This window comes from Candoia aspera, chromosome 2, assembly GCF_035149785.1.
Source record: "Candoia aspera isolate rCanAsp1 chromosome 2, rCanAsp1.hap2, whole genome shotgun sequence".
NCBI classification, from domain to species: domain Eukaryota; kingdom Metazoa; phylum Chordata; class Lepidosauria; order Squamata; family Boidae; genus Candoia; species Candoia aspera.
The window spans coordinates 188,132,642-188,158,341 of NC_086154.1; the positions used below are offsets into that span (position 1 = coordinate 188,132,642).

Genomic DNA, 25,700 nt, shown 5'->3' on the forward strand with positions numbered 1-25,700 from the left:
TTCCACCTAGATTTTGGAAAAATGTGTTCACCATTCTAAAGGTTGGAATTGATCCATGCATTTATTAACCTGCGGATACTTTCAAAGATCTCCTTGTTTCGTTATGCAAGACGTACCCTTAATAAAACACATACAAGACACTGTAGCCTGGGACTCTTAATTAGGTGTTGAAGGTTTTGTTTTGTTTAGTTTTTGGAAAGGATTAAGAAAACACCTCATTGTATAAGGTGCTTTTTCTTTGGAAACGCTATGGAAAACATCTGGGTGCTGTTGCTCTTTGCCCTGAATCTGAAAACCACCTGCTCCACCTTTGTCAGCGTCAACCATGGACTAAAAGTGATGAAGGGTCAGTCTGTCTTCCTGTCACAAAAGGACTTGGAATTTTCCTTCCCTAGAGAGAAGGATGTATGTAAAATAGAAGTGGTGATGAATGAGCCAATCACCCAGAGGGTTGGGAAGCTGACCCCCCAGGTACGTGGAATTCAACTATAATTGCATGGTGATTGTTTGATGAGATGGAGTCTATCTGAAGCTGCTGCTATTTGACAAGGTGGAGAGCAGAGCTGTGCTGAGCTTCTGTCTGGGAATGACGTTTTATGGCTAATGAAGAGTGTATGAAAGCTTCAGAATTATAACCATCCAATAAAAACTACTATTAATCTAAAAAGACAGTTCTACTTACACATTGAAAGTAGGCTGGACTAGAGAGTTGCAGAGTTTTTTTCTCCCACTATTGCTAAATAAAACTTTGCTCCCAAGCTCTTCTACCTGTACAGCGGTTTTGTTTTTAAGAGCTGCTATGACAAGCTTCTTATTCATGTACAGCAGCATGGTGTCCTTTATTGGATAGAAACATCCTTTTAATTACATCTTATATGATAATGGTATGATTAGAAATGCAAGTATGGAGCATACCATAAGATCTGTTTAAAAACAAGAACTGCTACTAAATACTACACAGGAATGCTTTTTATTCCACCCTATAGCAATACACAAGATTTCACATATCATTTTCCACCTACTGATTAGTCTAATAAACTCCCCCTTCCGAATTTACTTGGGGGAATCCATTACAAGAAAGCAAAGGCTACCATACTTGGCCCTGAAGCAGTGATGTCAGACGGGGTGGTGACAAAACCAGCAAGATATCATTGCAATGCAAGCCCTTCCCTTTGACAGCCGACAGTGTGATGGCTGTCACACACATGTTAAAAAAAGGAGGAGTTTGCATCACAATGCTCTGCCACCCTCTTGCCAATTTCCATCAAACCGCGCCCCCCCAGAGGCCTCATGACTGTATTCTGAAATATCAGTAAGCAAAGTAAATAAAAAAATGTGGCTGTCTCAGTGTTTGAGGTGAGGACTTTGTGAAAAGCCATGAATGGCTACTCTATGAAAATGGATGCTAAGCTTGAAATATCTTCAGTCTGATCCAACAGGATACTTCTTATTTACTTCTAGCCATAAGATTATATTTCATCTGGAGCCAATTTACTGTACATGTGTTTGATAGTATAAAACACTGTGCATCCTTTGGCTCACTCATGAGGCATATAACACATCATCACTTATCTTCCCAGCACTATTTTCTTGAATATTCCATTCCATGCTCCCCGCAATTTGGGCAATGGCAGCTTTGAAATTTTAATGATGGGAGGGTTTATTATAGTACTGAGATTGATTGATTATATTTTTATACCATCATAATCAAAAGATCAGCAATTTACAGTAGAGAATAAGATCATAAAAGCATATAACAAAATTCGAAAAACAATAAAAACAACCACTTAACAATAATCAGCCCCAACCCAGTCTTGATTGTAGGGATAATTAGCTCTCAAAAGTTTTATGGAAAGTTCTGTTTCTATAGATTTCAGAAAGGAAATTGGGATAAATGTTTGTTGAATCTCTGGGGGGAAATAAAATGTGAAGGAAATAAAATAAAATAAAATAAAAAACAAAATGTTCTTAGCCAGAAAAGAGTTGATTTTTAATAAAACACTGCTAGGAAGGAGAGGTAGGCAAAGGGCACTAAATCTCTTATGGGGTCAGGTTTCAAGCTCTAGAGATGTCCAATCTGAACTGGGTATTCCAGACATAGTACAATCCAGCTTAATGTCTGGATCCAGGATGAGATTCAGAAAAAAAGAAATCCATTCTCCTGTACCTAATATGGGAAAAATACAAATACATGTTAAGTTTATTTGTATAAATATGGGATGAAATTTTCAGGAATGGGAGAATGTTATGAGGAGTTAAAGTCTGTCACTTTCATAGAAATCAGTGGAGAGTTTTTGGGAGACAATCTGGTGATATTTGCAGTCATTAGGTTTTCTGGGCAGACGCATTGATCATTGAATCCAATACTCTCGCTCCCTTCTACCATGGCACATAGTGAAAGAAGGGTGAAAGAAAGAATGTTATAGTGAAAGAAGGAATTTGAGGAGGGAGGTTGCGGTGATCACAACATTTCCTTGATTGCATGCAAGAGCTCTGGAGAAACAGATCAGGACCAAGGTTCCATGGAGGTCAGAACTGGAAAAGACTAAATTCAGAGCTATCTGTTCCACTCTAAGTAAATGAAAATCAGTTCCAAATTACACTGTTTTACAAACTTTAGAAAGAACCCTCTGTTTATCCAAATGGTCTTTTCAGAGCTGTTATGGTGGGAAGGAAAAGGATTTCCAGGGGACCACATGCAGTTAATGGAGTTGAAAAAACAAAACAAACTGTACAGGATAAGTACAGGAAAGCAAACATACTGAGCCATGGTGGTATACATGGTAAAACACTCGCAATCTTTTGTGATCTTTCAACCTCTATTTCTTCTGTACTTACCACACACACACTGATATGTGCTCAAGATGCAAGCATAGTAAGTACTGTGTTGATTTCATTGTGACGTGAGCCCTGAGCAGCCATTCAGACTCTAGTGTGGATGCAGTGCTATTTGTTAACAATTTACAATGAATTGCTTTGAGGAATTTGGATTAAATTAATCCAGAGGTATATGCCCTTATTCCCAAACTGCATGTTCAGTAAATAATGGCATATAGTGGGATTACATCCATTCACCTGCTCCTGAATCCTATTCTGTCCTTCTGCAAGTGGATTTACGTGCACATATACCTTATTACTGTTTTTACAGGTGTTTGTTCATTATTGCACTTTGCTCATATCTGTATATATAGGACAAATAGAACTTTTTATAACAGTTGCTTCGTCTAGCAGCCATCGCTGTATAAAGAGGCATTCCTGTAGTTCTCAGTGGGTCATCCAGATTATTATTTGTTGCATGTTTGGCATGGAAAAAAAATGCATGGAGCATGTGCTGAATTGAAAATGAAAGGCACATATGTGGGGGGTCATCATATGCTGTTATTTATAGCTGGCTATAAATTGCCATTGTTATGTGCCAAACTTTCCTTACTAGGAAGTCTGTGTTTGAATATGTGTGTTTCAGTTATTTATATTTTAATTTTAACATTTTAATTTTCCCAAGGCAACACATAAACATAATACAATGACAAAACTGTTAAAATCAAGCAATATCACATAACTAAATTTATTTATATAAGAAAAATCTTACCCTCAAAACCTATTATTTTTTTTAAAAAAACCTTCTGACTTGGGATAATTGGAAGAAAAGAGGGCTCACTAGATTTCTGTGGGAAGAACATTTTATAGCTGCAATGCCTTTCATGCTCTAATGAAAATAATTTTCATTATTTTCCCATCTCCTTCCATCGCGGGACTCTAAATGTTATATAAAATATGGGTCCAGGATGAGAGAGACATGTCTCTCTCTCTGTGTAAGCAGAATTATATATTAATCCTTTTCCCATTAAGTTTTTAGAAGCAGATGTCATCCAGGAAAATTAATGTTTATTTATCTATAACATCCTAGTTATCTTGATGTCACATGGAATTGCATGAAAAGCATGATTTCTATGTTGACAGACAAGTCTTTTTTTAAGCTGAAAAGTTCTACGGGGCTCTAGTTTTAGAAAGAAGCTCTTAGAGGATGTACTTGAAGCAAGGCTAGCACCAGAGTTTAATGGACCTCAACTGGGTTCCTACCTTCAAATGTCTGACCCTGTTGCCCCCCTCCCCATAACACAGAGTTAAACTCCTCTTCCATGGCACCAAAATGCTGTTCCTGCCCCCTGCTTCATCACTCACCAATCAGGTCTTGGCCTATGACTTCCTGGCAGGTGGCAGTCTTGTCAACACCAACAAAGCTGGCTGCTATAATACATGACTTTGGTCCTGGATAAAGCCAAGTTAGCACTTGGTTCTTGTCCGTACTGGCCACTCACTATCTTTGATGACCTCAAAATAATATTGAATGCATGCTATACAATGAGAATTGAACTCAGCGCATCTGGAGGGCCTCAGGGTAGGGATGGCAATGCCAGAAATTGTTCTTCTAACTAGCAAATGCTGTATTGTGGAAGCGCCTTTCCTGTGATCTCATTTCTGTCATTAAAGTGAGTAATGTGCTAGAGATGTGTGACAATTTAATTACATATTGTAATTGAAAAGTAGTTGAAGTGGAAATAAAAGCATAGGCAGACATTAATTAAGAAAAGATTTAGCTCTCCTTTGTTTTACTTGTTAAATTTATAGACAATTATGGATGCCTGTTTGTATAAAAGGAAAACATATTAGGTAGCATAAAACAGATGTTTCTTTTTAACAAAGCAGATTGTGTCTTCTTTATAATCGCTGTCTGTTTTGGTAACAGTCCTGTTGAGAAGAAAGCTTTCATTATTTATCTCCCTTGTTATCAATTAAGAGGAAGAAGTAATGATGTCTTATGGAAAAAAATACAATTTATGAATATCACGGCAATTATTCTCTGATGGATAAGCAAACCTATATACATATATCTTTTTGCATTAGAAGAGGGTGCATTCTCAAAGCTAGGAGTATTTTGAAACAGGAGGCTTTAATTGCCTTTGAGCTTTTCCCATCTATCTGAAGTCATTTTCACACACCAGGCTTAACATTGTGTTTTTTTTTAACTAAAGCCAATGTAAGCCTACACTGATTGAAGTGCACATCTGGTTTCTTTCAATTATTTCCTGCATTAGCTTCAGGACACAGATGTATTTCTGAATGTCATGCGTAGGGGAAAAGGCACTGGTAATGTAGGCATGGCTGGTTCTACCATTAAGTAGGATAAAGTTTGGTGCCTTGAATGAGAAATTTTGGAGCACCATTAAATGGCAGTAAATAAGAGTTTGGTTTGTTTGTTTGTTTGTTTATTTGTCATATTTCTTTGCTGCCCATCTCGTAATAAGTACTCTGGGCAGTTTACAAACAGTTAAAAATATTTTTTCTATTTTTCTATTTTATATTGTTTTCTAAAGCAAAATAATATTAAAAAAATTCCCTTCTCATCCATATGGGTGGTATGTGTCTTCCTCAACCTCGGGTCCTCTACCAGAGGCCTGGGAGTTTGAAGGTTCTGCGCAGTATCTTGGCTGTTCCTAGCACTGCACTCTTCTGGACAGAGAGCTCTGATGTTGTTCCTGGGACCTGTTGGAGCCACCCTCCCAGTTTGGGGGTCACAGCCCCGAATTCCCCTACCACCACTGGGACCACTTTGGCCTTCACTTTCCACCTCCTCTCTAGTTCCTCCTTCAGGCCCTGGTACTTCTCCAGCTTCTCATACTCCTTCTTCCTGATGTTGCTGTCACTTGGCACTGCTATATCTACAGTATGACCACTGCTGTCTTCTGGTCCTTGTCTATTACCACGATGCCCAGTTGATTGGCCAGTACCTGTCTGTCTGTCTGGATCTGGAAGACCCACAGGATCTTAGCCCTGTCATTCTGCACAACCTTCTGTGGAATCGACCATCTGGACTTGGGAGGGTCTAGCCCATACACTGTGCAGATGTTCCTGTACACAATGCCAGCTACTTGGCTGTGCCATTCAGTGTATGCTGTTCCTGCCTGCATCTTACACCCTGCCACTATGTGCTGGACTGTCTCTGAGGCCTCTCTGCACAGTCTGCACCTTGGGTCCTCTCTAGTGTGGTAGACCCCTGCTTCTATGGATCTGGTGCTTAGTGCCTGTTCTTATGCTGCTATGATCAGTGCCTCAGTGCTGTCTTTTAGTCCAGCCCTTTCCAGCCACTGGTAGGATTGCCCAAGGTCAGCCACCTCAGCTTTCTGTTGATGGTACATCCCATGCAGGGTCTTGTCTTGCAATGGCACTTCCTTTGCTTGATCTTCCTTCCATGTCTGCTGCTGCGTCAGGCATTCTCTCAACAGCTCATCTTTAGGGGCCATCTTACTGATGCACTCCTGGATGCTCTGGGTCTCATCCAGGACAGTGACTTGGATGCTCACCAGACCCTGCCCTCCCTCTTTCCACCTGGTTTACAGTCTCTGGATGTTGGACTTAGGGTGGAAGCCTTCGTACATTGTGAGGAGCTTCCGGGTCTTCACATCAGCAGCCTCCATGTCCTCCTTTGGCCAGCTCACTATACCAGCAGGGTATCTGATGACTGGCAGGTCATACATGTTGATGGCATGGATCTTGTTCTTCACATTGAGCTGGCTCTTCAGGACCTGTCTTATCTTTTGGTGGTACTTGGTTGTTGCTGTCTTCCTTGCCTCCTCATAGTGGTTCCCATGTGTCTGTGGGATACCAAGATACTTGTAGCTGGTCTGTATGTCTGCTATGTGGCCTGCTGGTAGTTCCACCCCATCAGTCTTAACTACCTTCCCTCTCTTTACTACCATCCGGCCACACTTCTCCAGTCCGAATGACATCCCAATGTCCTCACTGTAGGTCCGTGTCAGGTGGATCAGTGAGTCAATGTCTCGTTCACTCTTAGCATACAGCTTGATGTCATCCATGTAGAGGAGGTGGCTGATGGTAGTTCCACTCTTGAACTTGTATCCATATCCAGTTCTTGTGATAATCTGGCTGAGGGGGTTCAAGCCCATGCAGAATATCAGTGGGGACAGTGCATCACCTTGGTATGTGCCACACTTGATGGCCACTTGTGCAAGCTGCCTTGAGTTGACTTCCAGTGTTGTCTTCCACAGTCCTACTGAGTTCTTGAGGAAGGTCCTGAGTCTCCTGTTGACTTTGTATAGTTCCAGGCATTCACAGATCCATGTATGTGGCATTGAGTCATAGGCTTTCCTGTAGTCAATCCAGGCTGTGCTCAGATTGGTGTGTCTAGACCTTGAGTCTCGGGCAATGTCATGCGCTGCCTACCTCTGAATAACACTCAGACACTGGTTTGCGGATCAGGCTCTGGTTTATTTGCAGGGCAGGTACAGCGTCGGTAGAAAAAAGCTGAGAGTGACAGGAGCGCGCCGGTGCGGGGTTTAAATACCCCGCGCCGGTCAGCGCCCCCTCGCTCACGGTCACGTCACTCCCCTTTGTCCAATACGTTGCCCTGCCGGTGGGTGAGGGTTTCCGGGATCGCCCATCATCAGGTTTCCCATTCCTCTGCTGATTGCTTTCAGCTGGGCGATCCCCGTTGTATTGCCGCTGATGGCTTGGGTGGCTCCGTGATCCGTTTAGCTATTGTTTGTTAGCCGTTAGTCGTTGTGGGTTGATGGCTACTTATCTTGTACCCCTTCACCTATTTCCTTGTCATTGTCATGTGTGCCATTGCGCTGATGACTTTAGCTCAACGGCACTCATGACATACTGCCCCCTTTTCGAATAGTGTTCTCCCCCGGTTTTCTGGGTTTTCCCCGTGGAGCTGTCAAAACGCCACACATTTTTTTTTTTTTTTTCTTTTTCAAAGTTCCCGCCGGAGTAGTTGTCGCCCCTCCCTTTGCTCCTCCCTCTACCACGTGCCTTCCCAGGGTGAGTCCATGGTGCGCATGCTCGGGTCCTGACCTGGCGTGCGCATGCTCCAGCCACACCCTGTTTGTTTGGCTCAGTTCGGCGAGGCGAGAGGCGTGGCTGGTCGGGTGCTTCTCAGCTCCAGGTAGGGCCCTTCTTTTTCTTATTTAAAGTGCGTCGCCTTTGTTGTGTCTCCTGGGCGTTGTCCCCAGGTTGCCCTGTTGACTTGCTTGCCACTCCCCCGCGGCCGGGGGGCGGGGGGAGGGTGCTGGCGAACGTTTGTCACCACCCCGTGGGCCCGGGGCGGGGGGAGTGAGTCCCGGGGGGGGGGAAGGTCCACCCAAGTCGCGGGCTTGGGGGGGCCCTTTCCCTTGGGGCACGGGAGGCGGGGGGGGCCTGCGGGGGGGGGTTTGGTTTTGCTGACCTTGGTTGCGGTTTGTCGGGGTATGCCCGGTGAAATGCTCTGGTCAGGTCAGGCGCGTTAACGTTGTGCGCCGCCACCCATTCCGGGTGGGGGAAGTGTTTCCACCTGACCAGATAGTGTAGAGTTCCTCGTTGCTTGCGGGAGTCGAGAATGTCCCTTATCTCGAAGTGGTGTTGCCCGTCGATCATTACCGGTGCGGGCTGTGGCGTGCTTGGGTGCCATCGGGAGGTGGTTGCCGGTTTCAGGAGGCTGGTGTGGAACACCGGGTGGAGTCTCCGGAGGTTGTGTGGCAGGTCCAAGCGTATTGCTACCGGGTTCACTATTTGCGTGACTCGGAACGGCCCGATGTACTTAGGCCCCAGTTTTTTCGAGGGTTGGGTTGACTTTAGGAACTTGGTGGATAGATAGGCCATATCCCCCGCCTGGAACGTCGGTTGTTGGCGCCGGTGCTTGTCGGCCTGCTCTTTGTAGGCAGCCTGTGCATCCTTCAGCGCCGCCGTGATTACTGGCCATGCTTCCGCGATCTTCCGTCCCCAGTCGCTAGCGTCCACCTGGGGTTCCGGGGGTTGAGGTAGCTCCGGTATGGGGATGAAGTCGCGCCCCGAGACTACTTCGAACGGAGTTTTCCCCGTGCTCGTGTGGACGGCGTTGTTGTATGCGACTTCGGCGAACGGGAGCAGTTCAGCCCAGTCGTCTTGGTGGTAGTTAGTATATGATCGTATAAATTGCTCTAAGGTGGCATTAAGAACCTCAGTGGCTCCGTCCGTCTGAGGGTGCCAAGCCGTAGATAGGGCCTGTTGGGTCCCCGTCAGCTTCAGGAAGGCCCGCCAGAATTTGGAGGTGAACTGTGTGCCCCTGTCGGTCACCACACGTGCGGGACATCCGTGTAGCCTGTACACGTGGATGAGGAAGAGTTTGGCTAGCTGTTGTGAGGATGGGACCGACGTGCAGGGGATGAAGTGGGCCTGCTTTGAGAAGTAGTCCTTCACCACCCAAATGGCCGTTTTCTTCTGGCTGGGTGGGAGGTCCACTATAAAATCCATAGAGATTTCCTCCCATGGGCGGGAGGGTTCTGCCACCCGTTGCAATAGCCCCGCGGGTTTGCCTGGTGCCCGTTTGGCCCTAGCGCACGTTGGGCAGGACGCCACGTAGGTTTTTACGTCTCGCCTGAGCGCGGGCCACCAGAATTGACGCCGTGTTAGGTGTAGGGTCTTGAGGAACCCAAAGTGTCCCGCTTGCTTGGCGTCGTGTGACCTATGCAAGATCGCCTGGCGTTGCGAGTCCGGGACGTAGATTCTGCCTTCCCCCCATGCCAGGTCTTGTGCCATCGTTACCTTGTCGGGGTTTGCCAGGAACCAGGGGTCGGTTTTGAGGGCGGCGGCGAGGTCCGTGCGCATTCCCCTGGTAGTTGCGGTTGGCTTCTTTCCGTCGCCGGTTGTCCCGCCGTCGGCTGCGCCGTAGAGTCGAGCTGCCTCCGTGCGCCGCTTCGGGTGGTCACGGCCATCCCCAGTTGCGAGGTGGATAGGACCGTCCCAATGGTGTCTGGGGCGGGCTCTTCGTCTTGGGGCAGTCGGGAGAGGGCGTCGGCCAGGAAGTTCTTCTTGCCCGGCATGAACTTCAGCTGGAAATCAAAGCGGCTGAAGAATTGGGCCCATCGGACCTGTTTTGGGCTAAGGCGTCTAGGCGTTCGTAGGGCCTCGAGGTTCCGGTGGTCCGTCCAGACCTCGAATGGTTGGGTGGCTCCCTCGAGTAGGTATCGCCATGTCTCTAGTGCCGATTTCACCGCGAAGGCTTCTTTCTCCCAGACGTGCCATCGCCTCTCTGTCTCGGAGAACTTCCTTGACAGGTAGGCGCATGGTTTCAGGAGTCCCGTGGGGTCTTTCTGTAGCAGGATGGCTCCCAGGGAGAAGTCTGAGGCGTCGGCTTGGACCACGAACGGCCGTTCTGGGTCCGGGTGCGCGAGGATTGGCTCCGTAGTGAACAGCGCTTTCAGCTTGTCGAATGCGGTCTGGCACGCGGGAGTCCAATTCAGCACTGTGCCTGGGTTCTTGGCGCGTCGGGTGTCCCCCACCCCTTTGGTTTTGAGGAGGTCCGTTAAGGGGAGGGCTATCTCAGCGAACCCCCGGGCGAATGACCTGTAGAAATTCGCGAATCCGAGGAAGCTCTGTAGTTGCCGTCTGTTGCGGGGCCGCTCCCAGTTTAGCACCGCTTCGACTTTTGCGGGGTCCATTTCGATGCCGTCCCCGGAGATTCGATACCCCAGATAGTCTAGGCGCTCTTTGTGAAACTCGCACTTTGTAGGCTTTGCATAGAGCTGCGCCCTTCTGAGCTTGTCGAGGACTTGCCTGACTAGGGTTACATGTTCCTCGTGCGTTTTTGTGTAAATAAGGACGTCGTCGATGTAGACCAGGACCCCTTTAAACAGATGTTCATGCAGTACCTCATTGATGAGCTGCATGAACACCCCAGGGGCCCCCGCGAGTCCGAAGGGCAGTACCTTGTACTGGAAAGCGCCTAGGGGGCAGTTAAACACCGTCTTCCATTCGTCCCCCTCCCTGATTCGGATGCGATAGTACGCCTCGCGAAGGTCCAATTTGGAAAAGACTTTGCCCGTGGACAGGTGGGCGAGCATGTCCTTCACCAGGGGTAAGGGGTATTTGTTGGACAGGGAAGCCGCGTTTAGGCCCCGGTAGTCGGTGCAGAGCCGTAGGGTCCCGTCTTTCTTCTCCCGGAATAAGACGGGGGCTCCGACCGGTGAGCATGCTGGCTCTATGAATCCCCTGTCTAGATTTTTATCGATGAACTCCCGGAGGGTTGCCATCTCCTTTGGGGTCATCGAATAGATTTTTGGTCTAGGTAAGGGGACGTCGGGCAGTAGGTCGATCCGGCAATCCGTCTTGCGGTGGGGGGGTAGTTGGTCAGCCTCTGCCTCTCCGAAGACCTCGGAGAAGTCGGCGTATTGTTCTGGTAGGTCTGCTGTGGTAGCGGCGTTGTCTTGTGTGGTCGCCTCCGCTCGTCCTACCGTGGGGTGGCTTCTGCCCGCTGGAACTGGTGCTCGATACTCGCCGTCGCCGAATGTGAAGGTGCGGGTCTCCCAGTTGATCCGCGGGTTGTTTGTCGCGAGCCATGGCATCCCCAGGACTGCAATGGGCCGTCCGATGTGCGTGACTACGAACGATGTGCGCTCGGTGTGAGTGCCCATTTGCAGGGTGACCGGCTCGGTTTGTAGCGTGGCTGGTTTCCCTTCCGCTGTAGAGCCGTCCAGCTGGTGGAATGCCAGCGGCGTGGGGAGGGGGAAGCAGCGGAGTTCGAGTTTGGCGACTAGGTCGGGGTGGATGAGGTTTTTTGAGCACCCCGAGTCCACTAGTGCCGCGGCCGTGGTGGCTCCGTTGCCGGCAGAGAGTTGAATTGCTGCCAATATTACGGGGCTTTCGTCGTTTCGTTGAGGTGGTCCGCGTTGCTGTCCCACCGCCTGCCTCGCCACGCGTCTCAGGGCAAGCGGGGAGCATTTCCTGCCGGCTGGTCGGGGTCTGTATTGTCCTCTTCCCCCCAGTAAGCGTCCCAGCCCTCTTCCGGTGTCGCTGTGGCCACGGTCATTCGGCGGTGAGGAGGCGGCCCCGGGTTGGGTGGTTTGGGGCTAATTTTCGGAGTGGGTTTGGGCGCGCTGGTCGGCGGTCGGTTGGCGAAGCAATCCGCCGTCTTGTGCCCTAATTTGCCACACCTCCCGCAGGGCTCCCGGTTGAACTTCTTTTTTGGGTATATGGGGCCGGCCATCCCCCCGTGTGGTGCGGGTACCTTTTTCCCGGCATAGTTTGTGTCTTCCGTGGTTGTCATGAGGAAGGTGCGGTGCGCGTGTTCGGCTTTCCCCACGAGGTGGATCCACCCGTGTAACGTTTCTGGGTCGTCGCGGTAGAGGGCCCATTGGAGAACGTCGCGGTTGAGCCCCCTTTTGAACATTTCCAGCAGGGTGGTCTCGGACCAGTCGCTGACCTTCCCCGCGAGGGCTTTGAACTCCAGGGCGTAGTCAGGGACCGTGCGTGTGCCCTGTTTAAGTCTTTGGAGTGCGCTTTTCGCCCGTACTTTGGCTAGGGGGTCTTCGAAGTAGTTTTTCATCTCTTTGATGAAAGCAGGGAAGGTGGCGAGGGCGGGGGAGCTGGACTCGTACAGTTGGACGTACCAGTCCGCCGCCCTGTCTTGGAGTTTGATCGCCACGGCGGCGATCTTGTCGGCCTCGGAGTCATAGGAGTGTCCGTGCCTCCCCATGAACTCCCTAGCGTTGGTCACGAAAAACGAGAGTTTTGTGGGGGTCCCATCGAAGAAGATGGGGAAGTCCTTTGGGGCCCGGGCGTTTTGTGCGGCCCCGCCTCTCGCTTCCCGGGGTGTGGTGTCGGCCGCCTGTGCCGTCTGCTGGTCCTCCGCTGGCCCGTGTGGGTTCGGTGCTTCGCTCGGGGTGTGGGCTTGTGCGGGGACGTCGTTGGGTGGCGCGGGGGGCATAAGCGCCTGGAGCATGGTCCGGAGTTCCGTCAGTTGAGCCCGCATGGCCGCGAGTTCAGCTCGTGCCTCCTCGTCCACAGCCCGCGCCGCCGCTGGGGCTGGTTCCGTTGGCGCGTCCTCGGGGGTGGGTTGCCGGCGGGGTTCATCGTCCCTCTGCCGCGGGTCCGCTTCCTCCGCCGTCTGATGGGTGTCTCCGTCGTCCTCCTCCGTGTTGAGCGCCGTGGGGCTGTCGCTCCACGCCCGTTGCTGGGGTGCGATGTGGGGCTCGGGGTCCTCCGCTGGTTTCGGAAGTCGTGCTGCTCCCTCCCGCGGTCGGGTTGCCTCCGTCGCCATCTCCCCTTGGGGTTGGAGCTGAGGCTCGGGGCGGGTGGGGTGGGCGTCCATGGCTCCGGGAGTCCGCGGTGCCTCTGGCCTTGGTCGGTCCTCCTCTGTCTCTTGCCGCGCGGCTCGCCCTCCTTGCCCGCGCCGTTCCGGCCTCATCTTGCTGGTCTTCTCGCCGTCTACTCCTCCCGCGGCTCGTTGTCGTCCGGTGGGGCTCGGCGAGGCTGAGTTTATGACTCTCAGCTTTATGTCATGCGCTGCCTACCTCTGAATAACACTCAGACACTGGTTTGCGGATCAGGCTCTGGTTTATTTGCAGGGCAGGTACAGCGTCGGTAGAAAAAAGCTGAGAGTGACAGGAGCGCGCCGGTGCGGGGTTTAAATACCCCGCGCCGGTCAGCGCCCCCTCGCTCACGGTCACGTCACTCCCCTTTGTCCAATACGTTGCCCTGCCGGTGGGTGAGGGTTTCCGGGATCGCCCATCATCAGGTTTCCCATTCCTCTGCTGATTGCTTTCAGCTGGGCGATCCCCGTTGTATTGCCGCTGATGGCTTGGGTGGCTCCGTGATCCGTTTAGCTATTGTTTGTTAGCCGTTAGTCGTTGTGGGTTGATGGCTACTTATCTTGTACCCCTTCACCTATTTCCTTGTCATTGTCATGTGTGCCATTGCGCTGATGACTTTAGCTCAACGGCACTCATGACAGGCAACTGCTGTATCTATGAGCAACTGCATTTGGAACCTCTGGTGTTGTTACCAATGCCCTTCTGAGCTGTGCTCATCTACTGGCCTATATGGTCCTGCTGCTTGGTGGCTATGATGCCTGATAGGACTTTCCATGTTGTGGGGAAACAGGTTGTTGGCCGGTAGTTGGATGGTGTTCCCTTGTTGGGGTCTTTCATGATCAGTACTGTCCTACCTTGTGTTATCCAGTCTGGGTGGGAGCCTGCTGCTAGCAGCTGGTTTATCTGTGCTGCTAGGCGTTTATGCACTGCTGTTAGTTTCTTTAGCCAGTAGGTGTGGATCATGTCTGGGCCAGGTGCTGCCCAACTCTTCATGTTCTTGACCCGCTGTTGGATGTCTGCTACTGTGATGGTGACTGGTTCCTGCTCTGGGAGATTTCTGTGGTCTGCTCTCAGGTCCTGCAGCCACTTTGCACTGGTGTTATGTGTCTTCTCTTTCTCCCATATGTTCTTCCAGTACTGTTCAGTTTCTGCTGTTGGTGGCTCTGCTATTACTCTGTTGTTGCACTGCAGTTGGGAGTACACCTTGGATGGTTCTTTGGTGAACAGGGCATTTATCTTCTTGGCCTCTGCTTCTCTAGTGTATCTTCTTAGCCTGGTAGCCAGTGCTGTGAGCCTTTGTTTAGCAGTCCCTAGGGCTTCAGATGCAGTCAAGCCTTTGTGTTTTTTCAGTAGCTGAATCTTATCCTTAACCTCCACACCCTTCTGTACTTCTAGCAGCTAACTAACTTCTCTTCTCTTGATCTTAGCCTCCAACCTCATTTTCCAGGAGGGGTATTGCTGCCGTTCTTCCTGATCATGTAGCCAAGCATCTCTAGGATTACAGAGGCTGTAGCGTAAATATACATATAAATATATATTATATACAGTAGTTTATTAATATATATATATATATATATATATATATAATATATATATGAATATATATTATATAGTTTATTATAGTTTTCTCATCTTGATGAGGGATTTCCTCTTTTTTTTTTGCCTTAGGGACAAAAACTTTGAGAGCCATCTTTGAGTGTAGAACACATAATAACTAATTTCAAACATTCCAGTTTAAGGCAATATTATTTTTAGGGCAACCATTACAATATAATTTATAAAAGCCTAGAGAAAAGGTTTGGGGGCTTAAAGGCTTACTCTAGATTTTCTCAACCTTTGGTAAAGCTCTTCCACTTTAATATGAATCTTGCTTTTTTTTCTTCATCATAGTCAAGATGGCTACTTTGCTTTTGATAGTGTAAGAGACAAATTAGTTTATCAATCTTCAGTTGTTTTGTGACTTTGCTGGCACTTGGGAGTCCTGAATTTGAGTGAGTGAGCTTCTTTTTCCCCATCACCATCCACAGAATTGGCAGAGACTTTTAGAGCATTTTTGATACATAAGTCTTGACAGAGATGATGGCATAAAAAGCAGGTCACCTAAAATGTTTGTAATGAATCAAAATAAATTAAATGTTAGAATAAAAGCATGGAAGGGGAGGTAGAGCTGCTGCTACTACAGTGCCCCCATGAAGAAAAAAAGAGGACAAATGCTCAAAGTATAAAAATGCCCTTAGCATAAGACCATGCAGTAGCAAGTGAGCTTATATGTAAAATGTTGGGTTCTGTAGTCATATTTTTTTCTTGGATATCCATGTAAGACTCAAAATCCATTCCTTTAAGAATAGTATGGCTTTTTTGGGGGGGGTGCCTTTGTGTCAGTGTTGATTCCTAGTGACTGCCTAGACTTGTCACTGCAGTTTTCTTGGCAAGATTTCAGAAGGGGTTTGCCATTGTCCGATTCCTAAGGCTGAGAGAGAGTGACTGGCCCAAGGTCACCCAGCTGGCTTCATGCCTAAGGTGGGACTAGAACTCTCAGTCTCCTGGGTTCTAGCCTGGTGTCTTAACCACTACACCAAACTGGCTGTCTACTATGACATAAGGAATGATAATCTTCCTCCTTCAGGACATTGTTTATAAATTATAAAGAGGACCAACAGTTGCTTGGAAGATGTACACAGTCATCAAATAAAGACTTGGACATCTACTGGGGAGCCACACTCAGTTTTCTCCCTCACGAAATGTACACATTTTTAAAACATTCCTATTTCTCATATAACATGGAACTTACTAGAGGATGGATGGATTTTCCTAAAACATGAAGAAGTGTTTCTTAAAGTATCTGATTTCAGATTAGATTGGGGTAATCTACTATGAAATAGAAATAACTGACTTCATAAGAAAATTTCTCTTGTGACAAAGCAAAAACAGTAATCTACAGAATTCTTCCACAATTATTGGTTACTCAAGTTCCAATTTTATCTAAAGGATATAATAAAAACAATATTCATTCTTCTACCTCAATCACACTGTTAGGTTCTCATCTTTATCATGCATGATTTAATTGTGAAAATCATGTCTACACTGTAATACATACATCTTGAGAGATATGAAGGCATGATGATAAAAGAGTTATGTCTATAATACTATGTCACCTCTTTAAACATAGTCTTTATATAACAGGTATTTGACTGCCATTTTCTTCCCAATGAAGTCAAGTATACTCACAATGGGTGCCCAATTCTTGATGAAGACTTTGTCATGCTGAGGTTATACAGGTAAGCAACACTTGTTAGCACATGAGTCAAGGGGTACATCAAATATGTTTCCATCCTTCTGTAAAGTTAAGAAAAAAAGTTAATATTGTTCATAAGAATTCTACTACTATTTCCCCCTATGTCCCAGAAAAGAGAAAATCTAGGGTTCTCATTTATTTTATTTTCATAATTTGGTCAGCATTTTAGATGGTTTTTGTCACTATTGATCAATCATTAATTGTTGTGGATTTCACCCTTCATATAAACGTTTCACTATTGCTTCCTGAACTCTGACTGTATGGTGTCCTTATACTTTGCAGATTTACAGAAGCTGAAACTTTCACAGAAATAGTCACCCTTCTTGTAAAGATACTTGAACCAGATTGTAATATTATCAAGATAAGCTCCAGTGCTTTGGAGGTCCCTGAGTTTCATGGCCTGTCTAACATAATTAACAAGAACATAATCACTTTGGACTACAACAGGAAGATAAACCTGGAATGCACTATAAGCTTGAACTCTTTAGAGACCTTTCTCCCAGCCCACGGGCAACTTGTTATTGGGGAAACCAAAGAAGAAGAACCTAGAGGAGATCAGCCACAGAGCTCCTTCCATACACCCAGTATGTCAGGCTTTAAAAAATACATTTATTATCTCAATACTATCTGCATATTATAGGGTGGTCATGTGCCTCTAGTTTAGCGTTCCCTTGGAAGCCACATTAAGTGCCAGATTGGGTCTTTGGAGTCTGCATCTGCCAGCATGCATGTGCTACATATGTTTACATACACACACACACACTCAAATACATACCTCTCTCTCATACACACACACATACACACACACACACTTTATCCCCTCCCCCCATCCAGTCAGACCATCTTTGTCTTTCAAACATAGAGCTCTTCACCAACAGCTTTTTTGCTTTTAGAAGGGAGAAAGGCTTTCTCTTTCTCTGCGCCCAGCACTTCAGCACCCAATGGAGTCTGGGATCATCAGAGGAGCTGCAGTGGGTCACGCTACTGGATTTTCAGGGCTGTGTATAAGCTGTGGGTACCCACTTTCCTTCTAGCTGAAAGGCTGTTAGAGGATAGTCCTTTATTTAAAGGTGTCCTCCATTAAAAGGGTTATTCAGTTCAAGTCCATTCAGAATCAAAGAACTGTAAGAGAAAAAAGTAGTTTGCTCATGGATAACATGCATTTGGATAATAGATTGAGAAGGTATGCAAGGGTTTTTTGTTTTAATTAAAATATCAAATATTAAAATGCCAGATTGGTTAAAAATGTCCTCTTGCTTAAAAGTTAATGTGTGAGCACTAGACCATTTTTCTTTGGGAGAGAGGTCCATAATTATGGATCTTACAAATGAGTAGGCTATTGTAATACCATTTCTTTGATCAATCTATTATGCTAATTAGATAGCATGCAGTTCATCCTCTCTTGAAAAGCAAAATTCTCTAGACTAAGCCTACTTCTTTGCATCAAGTTTGTGAGAACCAAGGGGAATTAGGAAGGGTTAATATTACTCTCCTAGCTGCATCCTTTAGATATACCCTGACTTATGACACACAAAAAAGTAAAATTTCTAGTACATGAGTGGAATAGGAATTTGAAAAGCCAAGTGATTAAGAAAGGTACAATGCTCCCAATCGGTGTAGTAGATCAGGACTTCACTAGTTTACTGTAAAGTAAATATAAAGGGAGAGTTTACCTAAGTATCATATACTGTAACATAATATATGATTTGCATATTTAATAATTATGGAAACTACAAATGCTCAGTGTACATGAAATGTGAATAGAAAACAGCTGTTTCCACCTTGGGCTGACTAACTTTGATTTGCCAGAGTTCGTAGCAATTGAAAGAGTTCCATGAAAAATGCCCTGGAAGTGGGCCTGATGACAGTTGAGAGATATTATTTATTTATTTATTTATTATTTAAATTTATATCACCACCCATCTCCCCCAACAGGGGAGATATATCTCATGAGTGAATGAAAAAGAGTGGCATTCTGATTTAGGACCGTATCCCTGAGCTCAGAATGTAGTAGTTCTGGATTTTGTTCCTCAGACTGATATATACCAATATTGGACCATAGGATGGCTGAAACTGTCTGATTAAGAGTTGTGTTTCAGGCCTGAAGAGAGTTCAGAATATTAGAGTGAGCTGTGATGAGTTTCTTCTGATGGGACTTAGATACCAACATTTGGATCCTCCTTCACCTAATATTGATTACATTTCCATCAGGCTGGATCTCACTGATACCAGAAGCAAGACTTTGTACAAGGTAAATGTCTTAGTTGAAGGCCCAAAATCTGATCTGGATTACCTGACTCTAACATCAAATCTAATGGCTATGGATTGCCTACTTGTTCTGTCTCTCACATTTTAAAGCAGCCTCAGATGTTTTTCCACAAATGGCCTGGTTCTTGGCTACTTAAAAAAACAGTAAAAATCTTCAGTGATGATCACAGTATGTGTTGTGATCTTAGCAGACATTATGGGTTAGATAACAGTAATTGTTCTCCACTATCAGAAAACAGCCCAACCTGGGTTCTGCAGAAAACCCCATAAACTAGGAAGACCTTGAAGAACAAGGTCCAGTAGACAGACAACAATCTTAGAAGTTTTACTAAGGAAAGGATAACTCTGCCCAACCCAGCAGCCTCTTTGATTTCTCTTGAGTCTTGGCACAATCTCCAATTCTCTTTTCTTGTCATATAATTCTGTGGAGCACAGGCAGAAAGAGACCAAATGAGAGAACATAAGATTACTTGGGTGACTATTATAAAGCTTTGCCATGAAACATCTGGTTCAAATAATGGGTCTACTTGAGAGGAGAGAAAAAACTCAGTTTCAGTCAGTGAAGCAGCAGAAGGTCAAAGTGAAGATGATGAGTTGGTAGTTGATACCCTTTGGACATTTGCTGGCTCTATAGACCCTGATACAGCTTCTTTCCCTAATGTGATGGATCTAATTTGTTGCTTCTTTCTTATTCCACAGTCTGAGTATGCTTGGCTTCCTGTTCAGATCAAAAGTGCAGTTTCTAACCAGGCCCCCCAACCTGCCTTCATGGCCATGCTCATCTTAGAAGCAGACCAATTCATTTTGAGTCCCCTATCGACAGCCATATTGGATGCTGAAGATAGTGAAACACCCAAATCTCTGCTGGTCTTTAACATCACCCAGCCACCCCAGGAAGGCTTCATTACGCACCTGCAAGACCACACTAAACCTGTGTCATCCTTCACATGGACCAGCCTTGATAATATGCTTATTGCATATCAGCCTCCAAACAGCAGCCATACAGAGAGGAGAAATTATGAGGTAATTGAAAGGAAGCTGATGCTCCAATATTGCATCTTTCTTTGTATCTGAAATCTTTCCAGTTCCTTAGCAAATAGTACATCATGTGCAGAAAAAGGATCCTATGAGGATTTCACTGCTTAGTACTGTTGTTCTGGGGTAGCTAGGAGGCGAAGAAAGCATCTCATATTATCTTTTGCTCACAATGATTTTTAAAAGAGTTGCAGGCTGACAAATGTTAAATGATCATATTATGAAAAATCAGGTGAACGTCATGCATGTCTGTGGAACCAATTCTGTATTTCAGCGTAAGGATTCTTTCTGATTTTAACCAATAAACTAGAAGTATTATTTATCTTTCTTCAGCAGTGTCTGGGTCTGTTGCAAACTCACTGCTCCCTCTTGTGGAAGTTAAAATTAATGACTTACATGTGAAACCTTAAATCATTGTGCTGATTGAATAGAAAGAAAATAAAAGTATTCTTCCTTTCCACCTCAAAATGGGATGCTGAAAGCTGTTGTCATAAAGAATTTGCTCCCAAATTATCAGTGCTGTAAATGTTCTTGGTTGTAAATTACCACATCTCTCTAGTATATTAGATCTGCCCTCATCTTGGAGCAGATCTATGTATATGGTCACTAAGAGTTGCCACAATTTGATGGCATATAATCATTAATCAGACCTGCCCAGAAATAATGAGCCATGACCAACTTTGGGAGTTTTAAAAAGGATTAGACAAATTCATGGAGGATAGAGTTCTTTCTTGTACTAGACATGACTGCTATAGATTGCCTCCATTATCAAAGCCAGTTTGCCTTAGCTGTCTTTTCTTCAGGAAGGTGGATGGGATGACATTATTTTGCTCCTGTCCTGACTGCACAATTCCCATAGCATCCCATTGGCTGAGGGGACAAAATTCTGCAACATACTTTGCACAGTGGAAAATAATGTTTAGTAAATAGTTCTGTCTGTTTTATCTCACAGGTGGAATTTGAGGTTCATGATTTGTACTTTGAAAGAAGTGTGCCAATTACTCTTTATATCTCCGTGAGAACAGCAGATACAAATGCACCAAGGGTTTCATGGAACATGGGTGAGAATTTCTTTTATTTATTCGTTTGTTTGTTTGTCTGTCTGTCAAATATATATAACTGCCCATCTCATGGGAAGTGACTCTGGGCCGCGTACACTAATCATGTTTATGTTACAGTACCTTTGATAAAAATACAAAGAATACCTGCAAGATCAAATGCAGTAAACCAGTGAGGTTTCTAGTAGATCTAATCTCTCTTGGCTTTGGAGGAAAGTAGTAAAATATGCAGAGAAAACAGTGGTTTTAAGCAAATAGTTAACACTGAATACAATGGAGTCAATGGAGTGAAAATACCTATGGGACAATTGTCAGTGTTGTTCTATATTAATAGGTATTTCTAAGAAATCATACAGTCACGAAGTTGGAAGGTTATTCAAGGTAGCTGCCTACTCAGCACAGGAAAGCATCCGTAACAGATGGCTGCCTGTGCTTACCACGGTGCAAATGTATCCCTCTGACCATTCGCTGAGGACATGTCCACACAATGCAGCCTCCATCTTGTAGGCAATCTGCTAGTGAGGCGAGCTGAAGCTGGTCCAAGATCTTCTGGCATGAAAGTAGTGTTTTCCCCTGTCAGCATAAGACCTCCCATTGGGGCAGTCCCAAGGTGGATGGAGATGCAGCTCTTCCTTGCTAGAGGATCAGCAGGTGGCAGGAAGGTAGTTATGAGGGAGAAATGCTGCAGGAAGGAGAGGGAACTAGTTGTGATGGAGAAACTATGGCTTCCTGAAATATGGAAGCTGTTCTGGCAAACCTATACAGTACCTCTGTTGATACAGCCTAAAACTATATTTGCCTTTTTGGTAGCCACATCACACTGCTGGCTCATAGTTAGTGTGCTGTCAACCCCCATTCCAGTTTTTTTTGCACAAGTACTACCGAGGCATTTCATTTTGGTTTCCTAAGTTTCCTAAACTTTACCTTTATCTATGTTACGTTTCATTCTTGTTTTTTTCAGCCAGTCTCAACTGTTTTAAATTGTATTTCCATCTTCTAGGGGAGTTGCTTTCCCACCCAGTTTTGCACCATCTGCACAAAGCACTTTTGCCCAGTTAAATGAGGAGCTTGTGTACTTTTTGATCCAGGCCTATGTTCATGGATGCTTCAGATAGTCATGGCCAAAAATGACACCTGGCTAGACTTATCATTGGTTCCTCATTGAGTATCCATGTCTAAGAACAAAAAATAAGAGGGATATTGTCATTTAGGGTTGATTCAGATGTGTCGTCATTACTTGGTAACAGTGACATTAATGATGCTCTCTAGCAGCGTTCAGATATTCTCCCTCATGTGACCAGGGAATCCATTTGTACCTATAAGGGCTGTTTAATGTGTTTAGGGTTCCTTTGTGATATCAAAACTTGACCACACAGTTCCGGGAGTTGAAGTCCTCACATTTTAAAATTGCCAAGGTTGAGAAACCCTGACAGAGAAGGTGGAGCAGAGATAGCAAGAACTTGATAGTGAAAATGGGGCTAATAGAGGCAGCCTTATTCTCGCCTGATCGTGAGGGAGATCTACTTGCATAAACAGGTCAACATGAATATAACATCACAGGCAGAACTTGGTTACACCCCATGAGATGTTCTACAGTGAAGAATAGAGAAATCAAGTGATGTGGAATGTAAAACAGTGAAACGTTTCTTTAAATAGTAGTTTATAAATATTTTCTTAAGTTCCTATAAATAGAAATAATTTTCATGCACAAAAATGTATCCATACACACGGACCAAACTATGCTGCATTAATATCTCATTTTAAATATTTCTCAAGTTGGAGGCAAATTAGTGTAATAACTCTGGTTGCATCACTGTTCTGGGATTCTCCCCAACCACCTTGAAACAGTTCTCTTGTCTTTTTTAGGTCTTGACCTCCTGGAAGGTCAGTCTCGCCCTATAACATGGGAGCAGCTTCAGATTGTAGACAACGATGATATCAGTGGGGTTCGCATAGTCCCTGTGGATGGGTTACAACATGGGCAACTTACCGTAAGAGGTACCATCTTCTTGCTGAAGTCTGTCTGCAGTAGTTGCTGTTTGGCTCTCAGTACTCCTCCTCAACATGAAGACTTTGGAAATAGCTTTTCCCTTGGATCATTCTCATTCATCAAATTGTTTCTTTCATGGTGCGGAACAAAAGATGGATCACCTGGTGTCCTACTTTCCATCTCTATTCTGCTGTCATTATGGACTCAAAAGGGTTAAAGTTGTAATAACCAAAGGCCCCTCCCTTTGGGGCTGTCCATGCTAATTATCCACAAGTTTGGTTCCAGCAACTCTGGAAAGTTCTGTACTTATAAAGATTGAGAAGATGCAGGTTATTCTTACTAAGCTCCCTGCCCTTTTTATCTCTTGCCTGTTGTTCATTCCTTTTCCTGCTTTTTGTTCTGTTTTTGCCAGTTAAATGTTTTTTGATGTTTGCTGGTGTTTCCTAAATATACATCCAGCTATATAGTCTGCTAGCTGAACTGAGTGGTGTGTGAGCTCACTCTGATTTGCATGTAGGGATTGACCGGGAGAACAAGTAGTCCTCACTTAACAACCATTTGTTTAATGATGGTTTGGACTTACAACTGTGTTGAAAAAAATGACTTATGACCAGTTCTCACACTTATGACCATTGTAGCATCCCTGCAGCCACGTGATCACAATTTGGGCACTTGGCAACCAGTTCACATTTATGACCGTCACAACGTCCTGTGGTCACATGATTGCCATTTTTTACCTTCCTGGCTGGTTTCTGGCAAATAAAATCAATAGGGAACTGTGTGATTCACTTAATGACCACATAGTTCACTTAACGCCTGCAGTGATTTGCTTAATGACCACTGCAAAAAGGTCATAAAATTGGGTTGGATTCACTTAATGACCACTTTGATTAGCAACTGAGATTCTGGTCCCAATTGTGGTTGTTAAGTGAGGACTACCTGTATGCTGGGTGAAACAAAACTGGAAATTGCCCATATTAATTTTGCAACATTCAGTACAGCCTCCTGTACAGTACAACTTCCAAAGTTTTGGAAACAGACTTTCCATCTGCCCCCTGGTTTTGCATTGTGACTAGATATCCTGGATAAGGAGCAGAGATCAGAAAAGGTTTGCAATATTTCTATCTGTCCCTCCTTGACGTTTGATTTTCCACATGTATACTTTTGTTTTTGTTGAAGTTACTCACTTGCTACACAGTGTAAGATTTTATTTGAGTATCTTCCCTCTCTTTGCCTCAATTTTGTACTTCCTGTTGGACTTCTGCTAGTGGAGGTTAGACTAAGAATGAGCTGAAATGGAAGGTGTTAGTCTTTGCAGGTGGGAGAGGGGTTTTAACTAATATTGGGGGGAGGACATTTTGCCTAAGAGACATAGGTGCTGGTGTGTATTGGGAGGGCAGAAGCAGAGTTCTCTGTATATATGTTGAAGGAGTAACAGAGGGGGAAGTATGTAACATATGGATTGCAGAGAAAAAATGCCATGTGGTTTAAGTGTCTAAATTTGAAGTATGTTGGTTCAGATTAATTATTCAAAAGTAATACAATATTTACTTATTTGAAAAGCATTTGACAGCAAACCCAAATGCTACCCTTAAAATGAGCAATACTGCACCTCTGCTTTAATATAAGGGCCTTACATTAGTGGTAGGACTCATCTTTTGCATTCTAAAGCTTCTAGGTTCAGTCCCCTGGTACCTTTGTTTTTGTATTACTTAAAACATTTTAAACTGCTCATCAGCAAAATGTGAAAGCTTCCCTAGTTTCACTGACTCATAAATCCATGAGTTAGTAAGAGACGGGTCCTCCCATATTCCCTGAGTTCTAAGCAATTCAGTATGATCCCATGAGCAAATTTTTGGAACACTGAAGTTAACAGGTTTATTGCTGTTTATCCTCTGATTCTCATTTCATCTCAGCTATTGCACCATCTTAAAAAAAAAGGGGTGCATTTCCCAAAGCAGATCCTGATATGAATTGGACACCTTGTATTGTCTGACAGGAGGAAAAGGATTCATGTTCAGTGTCTTGGATCTTAAGACTGGAGTTGTTCGTTACCATCATGATGACAGTGATTCCACCAAGGACTCTATTGTCTTCAGGATCTTTGACAGCCACCACAGTAGCCGCCACAGGTTTCCAATCAATATTCTGCCCAAAGATGACAGCCCCCCTTTTCTCATTAGTAATGTTGAAATAGAGGTTCATGAAGGAGAAACAATCCTGATCCAAAGCTCAATGCTTCAAGCATCTGATGTGGACTCTAGCGATGACTACGTCCTCTTCAATATCACCAGATCACCACAAGCAGGAGAAATAATGAAGAAACCTAAAACAGACCTTCTTGGTAATTTGCTCAACATCTACTGGTGGGGAAATGTCTCTATATTCTGTCTCTTTACAGAACGTTTGAGTTCTGTTTTCACATATGTCCCAGTCCCATCTGTTTTTTGGCATATGGCCTCTGGCACTTCATTCAAAAGTAAAATGAATCCCTCACCACTCCCCACAAGTTCTATTCCCAGATATCTGCAGGGAGGGGACAAAAAAGTCAAGGTAGTGGCTGTGATTGTGTTATCAAAGCCCTGACCCTTTTTACATGCACACAGTTGATTGCACAATTGGGTCACCATCTTGACTGTTTTAACTCCTCCCGCTATGAATGCCCCTCCCTGAGAAACAAAATAATTGTTGCATAAAGTTCAACACAAGAAGTTCCTCATAGAATTTGAGCATTATGTTTACTTACCACGAATATATGTTACATCCTTCCTATATAAGTGGGAACAGTACTAAAATGTTCATTTAGAGGGGATGTTAAAGGAAAACATCAAAGAAACACAAAGTCTTTACAGGTGTACCTTAACAGCATTAAGGAAATTACTAATTTCAAAATTAATATAGAATTCCTATGTCTAAGATTTCATGCC

At 45.0% G+C, this 25,700-nt stretch overlaps 1 protein-coding gene across 1 annotated transcript in view; it reads left to right on the plus strand.

Annotated features, from left to right (window-relative positions):
* The first annotated feature begins 249 nt into the window (after nt 1-249).
* Nucleotides 250-25,700, plus strand: part of FREM1 (FRAS1 related extracellular matrix 1) — an 82,264-nt gene continuing 56,813 nt past the window's right edge. The window contains exons 1-8 of the mRNA XM_063296643.1: nt 250-471; nt 16,311-16,405; nt 16,705-17,006; nt 18,522-18,673; nt 19,390-19,713; nt 20,678-20,786; nt 22,650-22,781; nt 24,773-25,117. Of these exons, the coding sequence (XP_063152713.1) occupies nt 250-471; nt 16,311-16,405; nt 16,705-17,006; nt 18,522-18,673; nt 19,390-19,713; nt 20,678-20,786; nt 22,650-22,781; nt 24,773-25,117 (1,681 nt within the window). The remainder of the gene's footprint in view (nt 472-16,310; nt 16,406-16,704; nt 17,007-18,521; nt 18,674-19,389; nt 19,714-20,677; nt 20,787-22,649; nt 22,782-24,772; nt 25,118-25,700) is intronic.